The following is an 11,293-nucleotide window of genomic DNA, read 5'->3' as shown; positions in this document are numbered from 1 at the left end:
TCCATCAGGCCCAACTCATATACAGTGGAACCTTGGTTGTTGAACGTCTCCATTGACGAATGTTTCAGCTTTCGAATGCCGAAACCCCAGAAGTAACTGTTTCAGTTTTTGAATGATTTTTGGAAGCTGAATGTGCCACGCAGCTTCCGTTTTGAGTTTCCCTATTGTACTGAGGCTTCTGCTTTCAGTTTTTGGTTTTTGAACGTTTTGGAAGTTGAACGGTCTTCTGGAACAGATTACGTTCGAAAACCAAGTTTCCACTATATATGCTTTAATGAGGTTCTGGTATGGGGACTGTTGACATCCGTCTTTCTGAAGTGACAATGGCAGAGTGGGCCACGGGAATAAATTCAAGCCATTGGAGAGTTATAGTGCCTGCTATGGCTATAGAGATCAATAAAGCAGAGACATGTTTATTGAAGGTGTCTGGTTTTGCTGGTTCAGATGCAACATGGTGTTCCTTCTCTCTGCACTCCTCCCAGCGGTTATCTCTTCTCTGGTCACTGCTGTGGATACATGCCCTGTCTTTCTGTCTCCAGGTACTGCGGTCATCTGCAAGGGATGGGGACTACACTGCCTCATTGTCACATAGGAACAGCACCAATATGCAATTGTGTGAAGTTCCGTATTACAAGGATGGTCCAGTTTCTTAAAAACTTAATTTGATGTCTCTGGGCAGAAAATATAGCCTTAACAGGTAGGCGGATAATGTAATTATATAAGGTTTTTCCTCCACCTACAATGGGCAGCTGGAATGTTTAGGCAAAGCTGAGAGCTGTACACTACCCATTTGTTCTGAATAAAGGGGGAGAGCTCCATGCAAGCCCTCTTATTCCTCTTTAGCTTGCTTTCTTGGATTTCATGCCTTCCATGGAACCTTCCAAGGACTGTGCCAGCTCACCTGAGCAAGATCCACCAGTCAATACTTTTTTATTGCTTTGACAAAACTAAACCACTTCCATCCTTCACATAGGAAACCTTGCTGTTGTGATGCCTAGGAACACTCAGGTCCCAGGTTTACTGAGCTTTGTTATACTCAGCTTCTTGAATCGCATCCAACAGCAAATTGAAGTCACCCCACACTGCAGTGCACAAGTAAAATTGGTTTTCTATACCCAGCTTTAGCAACTGAGCAGATTGCTTTTTGGATTAGCTGAAGTTTATAAATGAGCTAAAATTAACTCGAGTTTTGAAGCTATGGCAGTAGTGGCAGGCAAGAGGGATCCTTGAATCTGTGCAAGAGGTAACTTTCCTGCCATGTTTGGCCCAAATATTTGAGAAAGGACCACAGATACAAACTCCTTAAAATGGAGGTTGTACTGGTGGCCAGAAGCAGGAAATAGAATATGAAATGGAACACACAATATTAGGGAAATAACAGACTGGGTGGAAAGTGGCACGAAAGAGCAACAGCACATTTTAAGCAGCAGAATTATTAACACTTTTGTTTGCAGGATTTGTACTGGCAGTCTACCTGCCGCAGGACCATGTTCAAGGTTCTGGTTATCAACATTTCAAACCCTTAGCGTGACTAAGATAAGTTTCCACCAATTGCCACAACTGTAGTGGTGCCAAAAAATAAAATAAAAAAATTGAACTGTAACTGAACTGAACCACTGGTTCACAAGCTACATTTAACCACACTGCCACAGACATATACATGCTGAATAATGATCAGGTTGAAAACCTTTCAGCAGTGAAAAATGAATGTATTTAAATCAGTTAAAATGAGTCAACCAACCCTAAAAATTCCAACTTCAGTCTACTTGATAATCCATTGACTTGAGGTAAGCCAATTACCCTGATCTGGAATTTGGGAACACCGGGCATGTTTTACTTGACACACAAGAGAATCTCTGCAGTTCAATGGCTACTCATATTTCAAGCCATTTTGAAAGTGGAGCTTTGTAGCAGGTACTTTCTTTACGAGGCAAGATCTAGTGGTGGTCCAGGGTAGGACACTGTAGTGTTTTGCTTATATTTAAGTATGATATTATAACATTTGAGCGAGCATTTTATTCTGGCACTTTCCCCCTGGAGTGATACTTTTGTCATCTTTGCATTACTATCTTTTACATGCTATATTACTGTTTTACTATTTTCCTGGGGCATTGGTTTGAGTCTCCTTGGGCAGGGAGGACTCACTCACACACTAGAACATGGTTTGGCATTATATCTGATCTAAACATACCACAAGTTATTTTATAAAATAAAAAAAATTGACACTAACCTATGTCACTATATTAACTGAAAATAGTAATCTGGTCGTGACGATCATCAGGGGTGGTATCCAACTTGCTCTTTCCATCAGCATAAAGGTTTACACTTGCACAACAAGTGTTGTGCCCTGCACCCTCCCTAATTCTGGTACAGAGGGTCAGGAAAACCCCCAGGACAGATTTAGGGGGCATGACTTGGTGTACTGCAGTAGGTTGGACTAGATCAGTGTTTCCCAACCTTGGGCCTCCAGCTGTTTTTGAACTACAATTCCCATCATCCCTAACCACTGGTCTTGCTAGCTAGGGATGATGGGAGTTGTAGTCCAAAAACAGCTGGAGGCCCAAGGTTGGGAAACACTGGACTAGATGACCCTCAGAATCTCTTCCAACTCTACAATTCTAAGTCTTACAGATCTTTAACACTGCATACAACTATATTTTGCCACTCCTGCTTTAAGGAAGCAAATTCTACCTACATATTTTTTAACCTCGCCAAAATGAGTAGTCCCTTGCAGCAAAATCTTTAATAAGGTTCTCTCGGTATTCAACCAACTAGATACCACTTAAGAATTCACAAAATAGTTTATTCCAAAAAGTTTTATTGGTCAGACATACAACACAAAAATGTTTTAAACATCTATATGCTGTGTTCATCTCTAAAATACCAGGGAGAGAAATAGAGAGATCAAGTATCAGGGCAGGTAATAACAAAAAAGAAGGGTGTGTGACTGGAGGCAGGCCAGGAAAAAAACAAGTGCAGGCCTTTTGAAGAAAGGCATGTTTCCTCTGTGGAGGGATTTGTAAACTTAGCCACTGTCTAAAGGAGTTGATGCAATTCCTGCTCACTGTGGCCTTGGGCAGATTTTGGGTCAATGGTAGAAAGAAGGCCAACTGGTGCAAGCTAAAAGAGGGAGCTCTCAAAAGCAGTGTTGGGACCCTTGTGCAAATAGGTAAATTGTACAGCTTAAATCTCATCATCCATCACCTTTTACTAAGCACAGATTGTAAAATTGGGACAGGCTTATCAACTCCTGAGAGGCATCAAGACCTGACTGTAATTGCTAGCTATTTTGCCAGCAGCAACTCATCAAGACTTAGCTGTGTTGCAACAGAAAACTGTCCTGAAAAGACAGTTTGCTAGATTCCCAGGAAATGGGTGCTCAAAATAACAAGGAAGCTCCCATTGCTCAGCCTTCTGGAGACCTGGAACAAAGGAGGGAAACACAGGGTTCGTGTTTATGCAGCTAGACTAGGTGCCTGTCAAGGGTTAGTGGCAGGAGGATCCAAGTATCAATGAAGAAATACTATGACAGAACAGACCTGTAGATCTGTTACAAACCCCAACACAAAAAGGACTCTGAATTGTCAATCTCCATAGACATATCAGTTGGTTCATTATCCCAAATCCCTCCTACATCTCCCACAAAAACTTGTCAGCTGCTCTTCACTGCGCAGGGTCCTCAACATTATTGTGTTTGGATCACATACAGTCCATGGAATTCTCTGGTTGCAGACCCATGGAATGGACCAAACCTTTGATGTAGACACAGCTAGGAGGCAGGAAGCTATCAGGTTCTGGGTCTACATTTTCAATATTGTCCATCTGGTCTCTAGGACCATCCCAATTGATGTGGAAACGGGTGACTCTGGGGTTGGATGCCAAGATATTCCTCTGTAGCTGGAAGTAAGAAAAACAGGGGTCAAAGTTACATAGGTTTATGTTTGGATCAACTTTCTAGGCTGACAGCTACTCAATTCCTGCAGCAATATCAAGAAAGGGGAGGGTTAACAGAAGTAAAAAATGGTTTAAAAAGTTAACACTATTTTATTTTATGACAACACAGATAGAAAATTTATATCTGGGTGTAATCCTTCCAATTCTATTTCACATTGGTAATCCTTCTTACTTTTTGACATCTACAGGGGACCTACTTACATTGCACATTGGGTTTCAAAATAGCAAACAAGACTTGAACCAAACTCCATAGTCCATAGGCTCCTAAAAGCTGCTGCTGTTACTCAGTAACCCCAATTTTCTTTCAATGCTTTGAAGCCCTTTGTCAGAGCATGAACCTTCCCAAGAGGGAATCATCAATGTCCCCTCAACTCACGGAGCCGAGTAGGTACCTCACTAAACATATTAACCTTCTCTTTGAGATTTAAAGCTCCCTCAAACTACTCTGCTGCAGCCACATCAATCAGCACATAATATGATGAAGATGCATTTACAAACAAGGTTTTATCTGTAGCAGGCCATTATCACTACTCTATTCTACAAAAGTGTATTTAAGTTGTGCTATAACTCCTGGGGAAAAAATCAAAGCTCCATTCTATATCACAAGGGCTACCCACTCCACAGCTTTCTGGTCAAAATGCACTGTCTTATTCAGAATGCAGGCAATAAATTAATACTGAGCTGAACTCATTGTATAACTTTCTGCTTCATATTGTCATCCCAAATAACATCTACCTTCCCCCAGCATAGCATTTTCCAACACTGCAAAGTGACTGGGTCTCAAAGGCTACTACTCTGGCCTTGCAAGGATTTTGTACTCCCCAAAGGAAATGGGAACCACCAGACGGGGGGCCAAATACAACCCCCCCATCTCTCTATCTGGACTCTCCCCAAGCCACACCCCTCACCTGCCTTGCTTTGCATCCTGTTAAGGGTCCCCAATCCAAATTCCCAAGGCAAGGACATGGCCTTCATGAAGGCCAAGATGATGGACAAGCTGCTTTTATCAGATCAGTGTCTCACCTGGGAGAAGTCTGGCTTGAGGGGTGGGTTTTCTCTTAGCTCAGGATCCATATATTCATTGTTGACATAGTATCCAATGCGGATGAATTCTTGGCCCAGATAGGTACAAGTGATAAGTATTACTGTAACTCCCACAGCATCACTTTCAGGGATTAGATCAGGGTTGGGGGCATTGGCCTGCAGAGAAAACGGCAAAACAAGGTAAGTGACATTTTCATCCTGCCTGTCTTTAAAAGAAAACTCAGGGCAGCATGCTTGAGGCTTTTCCATTTCATCTCCCTTGCAATTCTTGAAGAATATTAAAACTTTAAATTACCCATTCAGCTTCTGGGCTGAGTGGACATTTGAACCTAGGTCTGCCTGGTCCAATCTTGAATGACAATACTACAGAGTCCTCATTCAAGATCCACTGAAGTGTATATAACCAGGAATGGGCTTATGTTGGTGGAACAAAGTGATAGTTATAGAAGAAATGCCAACAGACTGGAGTTCATAATCAAGGCTTTCTTTATTTCTCTCGGTGTTGTGCAACAACAAAGACAAGCAACAAAAACATGTAGTCTCAGAAAACCAAGCAAAAGATTCAGGTAATTATCCTCATGTCAGTTCACCATGATTGTAAAATTATTTTGGAGAAAGAAAGCTACACTACAGGTGGTAGAAAGGCCAAGGATGGAGTTATACATCAGCACAAATTGAAAGCAAGTAAGCAATGCAGTTGCAGTTCCAAAGCCAGTGAACTGGGCCACCAATTTAATCATCGTAGTTTAGTGTTCTAACAGGAATTGCTATCCTGAAAGCACTGGCTAACTATGTCGTTAAGAGTTGTACCAGTTGTACCACCCCAGAATGCAGCAATGCCCTGTAATTACTACAGTAATGTTATCAGCACAGGTCAAAGAGCCACATTTATTTTTTCTTGAGCAAAAAGGATTTGAGACTCTGATATTAACACATTTGTGTTTATATCAGGAGCAGCAGTTCATTTTCAATAATCACTGTTTTCTCCTAAAGGGTGGAAAAGCATTTAATCATCACCCCCACCAAAATGAAACAGCCTTCTCAAGCTGCAATTCTCCCCAACACTGAGTAACACTGGAATACACTGCAGGGCTGTCATATGCCACTCTCTCTCTCCATCTCCTCATATTAGTATAGCAACACCAGGTGACTTTTCATGACAAATGTAGCCCATGTTTTCTCAACCTAAATAGCACTCTAGCCACACACAATATGGATAGGCTAATGATGGACTTTATTTGCATGGTACTTTAAAAAAATGTTGACATACTCAGAAACACATCATTTAAAAAAAAATGAACTTAAATCAGAGTTAGAATACAAACCCCTGTACTTTACAGCTACCTTTTAATTTTGGTGGACATGCTATTGCCCAGTTATAGGTAACTGAGAAATCCAGATTTTAGTGCATTTTCTCCAGGTAACAATCACTTCTCTATTAGGGAAAATGAAAATTAAAAATGAAGCAGGAGGTCCCTTTCCAACGAATCTGTCAATCTTTCTCCATTGTCTGAATCTAAAGAGAAAAATCTAGAGATTGGAGCCTTAGGCTTATCTTTCCTATCCTTCTCCAAGAGACAGATCTAAACTTACTTCAAACACAAACATATGCCTCCCAGCTGGAACAGGTCCCACCAGCACTGAGTCAAGAACTTGGTCATATTCCTCACTCTCTGCAGAGCCCACATAGATGATCTTCCACTCCAAATCTGAAAGGTAAAAGCAACAAGGATCAGTTGGCAAGAGTGTGGGCACCAGAATTCTAGACGTATTGAGGGAAATTTCCCTTCATCTTCAGAAGGCCAATACATTGAAATACACCATTAGCACCAGTGTTTAGAGAATGTGTACCCCAGTTCAAGCGCAGGGCTGAATAACCTCTATTGTTTTCCAGTGTCTCAAAAAAACCTTTTCATATCCACAATTCATATTGTTAAACAATGATGGGGAAATTTTGGGTGAATATTGATGTAATGTTTTCAAAGCAATGGGCTCAATCTGGAAGCACTCTCACAGCGTTCAGTACAGATGCCTCTATCTCTCTCCAGGTCAAGGTCTGCAAATCTGCCATTTAAGTCAGCAGTGGGCATCACTCATAATCTCGTCAAGATTCCTCACCACAATCCTTGGAGCAGCTTAGTAAAAAGTTTATTTTATATTTTTGGTTGTTTTTTAAAGAGGTCAGATGCAATTAAATGCAAATATACAAATAGAGTTTTAAATTCTTTTTCTTTAGAAAAGCCAGACAGCTTTCCTGCATGGGGAGGAGCAAACTGCAAAGGCTCCCACCATGGGTGAAGAATCTGCTATGCAAAATCAGCTGTGACTTCCAGTTAGCTATTATGTCTGTCTTGAACCTTTATGGATCATCTCATTAGACAAAAGTCAGAAAATATTGTGAACAATCTGCTATGATAGACCACTGGTGCAGCTATGAAGGCTAGTAGTTCTCTCACATGGAACCGTAATGCTAATTAACAAGAACTTGTATCCAATGATGTGAGGTCATGAATAAATAAAGTCCACTGTTCCACATTTTTGTGCCAAAAACAATGCAAGTCAAAAGGGATGTTAGCAAACGGAGCAATCATCAGGAGCAACTAGAAACTATAAGGAGCTGTGAGGAATGTGCAAAAGTATCCCCATTTGCTCACCAGAAATCCCTCTTTGCTGTCATGGCTTTTTGCTAAGAAAGAACTCTTAACAGGAGATTAGAATCTGAAATAGGAAGTTGTTCCTATGCTGCAGCTCACTTTTTCATGTGTCTTCTTCTACAAAGTTTACTACTTTGCAGGTAGCACTTTTTTGGCATCTGTCCACAGAGGTTATTAAATTTGGAAAACTTGCAGCTGCTCCTAAGTTGGAAAGGCCATACACATCCTGCCCCAAAGTAAAGGATCTCACTGTGATTTTCTGTACCTCCATTTCTCCCCAATCTCAACACTCTTAAGAGAAGTCTGGTCTTAATAATGTATGTGAAGGCCCTATGCTTTATTTTTAAAAAGCAATGGCAAAACTTTGCATGATGTATAAATTATGTGCAACTTATCCCTGAGGGAACCAGGGCAGTCAACATCCCCCACTACAGCCCTGACATTAAAACATGCCCCTCTGCCAATCCAGCTCTGCTCAGCTGACTCCCTGCTTGCAACTTCTGAAGCTTCACCAAGCACTGCCCAAACACTTTCAAATATATCTTTTCCAGCTGTAAGGCTCGACATTCAGTTCTTCTAATAAAAACTGCAATTCCCAGAATACTGAACTATGCACCCAATACCAAATTTCATGGTTGTATAGAAAAACGGTGGAATCTAAATAACAGCATGTGAAATGATAAGAAAGGTGAGAATAAGATGCTTTCCTATATTTTATGGCAGTGTTCCCCTTTTTGCATGCTATTCCCCAAGTTTATGCATCATGTCTGCATGATAAGCCACTCTATTTTAAAAGCCTGACTTACAATTTTTCTCTGTGGAGAGGGTCATAATTTAGTAAGCTCTTGATTTGCACTTGTGCCACAACGACATTTTTAGCCCACTCCTACCCTGGGACAGAAGTAGCAACTTTCCATCACAGCAGTCCTGAACCAAGTCAAACTTGCTTCACACAATCCAATGTAGTGGAAGATCACCAAGGAGTAGAAGTCAGGAAGGCAGTGATTTTCAATTTAACAATCCAGAATCCACAATTAAAAAGGGAATAGTAGGGGAAGAGACTGGTATGGTCCCAAGGAGTAGGCAGAATGGTACCACAGAATAAAGGGGCTTTGGCATTCTCTCATAAGAACAGTTGATAGGGCCAGAGCCAATGACAGGTAGTCAACTTATTCTAGTTTTGCTCCCATGTTCATCCTTGTTGAGTACTGAAATGGCAACAGATTAAGAATCCCTTCCCCTTATGAGTCAGAAATGTTGTTTTAAGGACTTAAGCTGCGGATTTAAGGCTGTGTGGAGATAAACTTTCGAACCAAGGCACGTTTTAAGAGCGTGGAATGTGTAAGAGCTTGGGAATGACGCAGTTAAAAATGCCGTCGCCATATTGGGAAGTTCTGTCGGAGGTCTTGAGTCTGGGAGGAGAAAGAGAGAAATAGAGCTGTTTATATATTGTGGGTTAAACTCCTCAGTGGGACTTAAGAGCGACAGCTTTACGAGACTATGATGGAAAGAGTGATGTTATCTATGAAGGAGACAATATATGGAAACCATCTCGATTTGAGGATTGGAAGAACGGAAAATTCACACAGGACTATTATTACTATTGGTGTTTATCGGCTTAAGGAGACTATCAGAAGAGATCATAAAGAAAAAAGAGAAAATATATGAACAAGATGTGATGTGGAAACAGCAAGATAAGATGGGATAGAACTATGAACTTTGTTTGGACTGATTGGGACATTAACACAGCAGCAAGAAGATGATCAGAATCCCCCTTCGGATCTTGAAATATGGGTCCCCCCAACAAAATTTAAAATTTGGCTTTGTAATTCGGAGTATATGTGATATGATTTAATTTGATGTGATTGGCCAGTTAATAAAAATTATTTTTTAAAAAATGAAATGGCAACAGATTAAGGAGGAGCAAGATGATAACCAGTGTCAGTGCCTGGATAGGATGCAAGTGGCAGGTGAGGGTTAGCTGAGGGCAGGTTGACTTTAGTGGGCCCCTGCCTCATTTGACCTAACAGACCAGCCTTCATGATTTTCCACTAGACCACTGCAGTATCTAGTGAAGAATTATGAAACACTATAATAAATTGACAACAAACATTCAACTGAAATTGAAAGAATTCAGATAAGAAGTTACCAACTCTATAGAGTATAACTCCTAGTTTTGCTATGTTACTGACTGCCAATGAATGCCTAGGAAGGCATAGCTTTTAACCATGTGTATCTCCTAGGCTTACTATTGGCTAATGACCAGCTGTATTCCCACTATGGCATTCAAGAAACTCTTCCTATAGGAACAAATAAAGAGCCTATGATTTATTGGGGGAAAAGAATACGGGCATTCATTCCGGAGCTCTCTGCTGATCTCATCACACGGCCTGCGCTGGGGCTCCCAACAGTGTGTAACAGCCAATGCCACCCCAAAACAGCCAATGCTATTTTATTTCATTTATATCAGGGGTAGGCAACCTAAGGCCCGTGGGCCGAATGCGGCCCAATTGCCTTCTAAATCCGGCCCGCGGGTGGTCCAGGAATCAGTGTGTTTTTTATTTATAATGCATTTCTGGGTTATTTGCGGGGCATAGGAATTCGTTCACCCCCCCCCCACAAAAAATATATATTCTGGCACACATGTTCTGAGGGATGGTGGCCAGGCCCATGGCTGAAAAAGGTTGATGACCCCCAATTTAAATCCTACCTTTACCCCAAGGAGCTAAATGAGACATGCATAGCTTTCCCCCTCAACCCACTTCTAAAAACCCTGTTGTGTAGGTTAGATGCCAAGCTCAAGGTCACTCAGAGAGCTGCCTGGCTGAGTAGGGATTTGAACCGTGGTCTCCTCAGCCCAAATCTCCACCCCACACTGGCTCTTTGCCCAGACCAACAGTATTGCCGGCTGGGGCTTCCTGGCAGAGGCCAAGGCCTCATTCAGCAGAATGGTCAGAAGGACACCCCACATCCGGTGGCATTTTTAAGTGTGTGTATTTATATGTATATGCATACACACACACACCCCCATCTCAAGAGCAGCCTCGCCCCAATTAAGTCTCTGCAGGCCAAAAACTTAAGGCACCAAGTTCATAAAAGCTCTATTTTTATTTTTAAAGGTAGTTAGAAGGTACAGCGCCCACGTAGCAGCCCCTGTGTGGAGAGCCGGGTCCAGGCTGGCAAAATAAATCCACAGCGGAAGCCCCGGGAGTGGAGGCACCCAGCGCTGCCATCCTGGGCGGAGGGGTGGGGGCTCCCGGACGTCGGTTGCGGGCGGCCGCCTCGTGCGACGGAACCTGGCTCGGGCTGAGGGTCGGTTGGGGAACGAGGCTCCTGGTGCGGGAGATTCTCCCTCCCCCCCCCCGCGTACTCACCGTGAGGCAACGCCTCCCCGCACTCGAATTGGACCTGGAAGCGGAGCGGGTGGCCGAAGGGGCTCGGGTTCTCCAGCAACGAAACTCCCAGGACAGACACCCGCGCCATGACAGATCTCTTCTTTTCCCCCCGCCCGCCTTGCCTGCTTCCTTCTCCCTCTCAAGCCCAAACGCCGAAAGCCCACTCCCCGCCGGCTTAACGACGGAACGGCGGAGCCACCAATCCCCGCGCGGCGGTCGGAGACGCCGCAGCCAACCCCCGAGCTT

At 42.7% G+C, this 11,293-nt stretch overlaps 1 protein-coding gene across 1 annotated transcript; it reads right to left on the bottom strand.

Annotated features, from left to right (window-relative positions):
* Nucleotides 1–2,798: 2,798 nt before the first annotated feature.
* Nucleotides 2,799–11,233, bottom strand: ASF1B (anti-silencing function 1B histone chaperone). The gene is made up of 4 exons (XM_082213641.1): nucleotides 11,027–11,233; nucleotides 6,592–6,707; nucleotides 4,978–5,154; nucleotides 2,799–3,897 (listed from the first exon to the last, which is right to left on the bottom strand). The coding sequence occupies exons 1-4, from the start codon at nucleotides 11,133–11,135 to the stop codon at nucleotides 3,700–3,702; spliced, it is 600 nt and encodes a 199-aa protein (XP_082069767.1). The 5' UTR covers nucleotides 11,136–11,233; the 3' UTR covers nucleotides 2,799–3,699.
* Nucleotides 11,234–11,293: the final 60 nt, after the last annotated feature.

The sequence above is a fragment of the Podarcis vaucheri genome, assembly GCF_965113315.1.
Source record: "Podarcis vaucheri genome assembly, chromosome: 2".
Classification (NCBI taxonomy): domain Eukaryota; kingdom Metazoa; phylum Chordata; class Lepidosauria; order Squamata; family Lacertidae; genus Podarcis; species Podarcis vaucheri.
This window is presented reverse-complemented; position numbering and strand designations above follow the sequence as displayed.

Bases quoted from the DNA above. Each gene is read 5' to 3' on its own strand.
- ASF1B (XM_082213641.1), bottom strand. From the start codon at position 11,135: ATGGCGCGGGTGTCTGTCCTGGGAGTTTCGTTGCTGGAGAACCCGAGC. The intron at 5,155-6,591 runs GTAAGTTTAGAT...TTTTCTCTGCAG, and splicing joins GGCATATGTTTGTGTTTGAA to GCCAATGCCCCCAACCCTGA. The intron at 3,898-4,977 runs GTGAGACACTGA...TCTTACTTCCAG, and splicing joins TCAAGCCAGACTTCTCCCAG to CTACAGAGGAATATCTTGGC.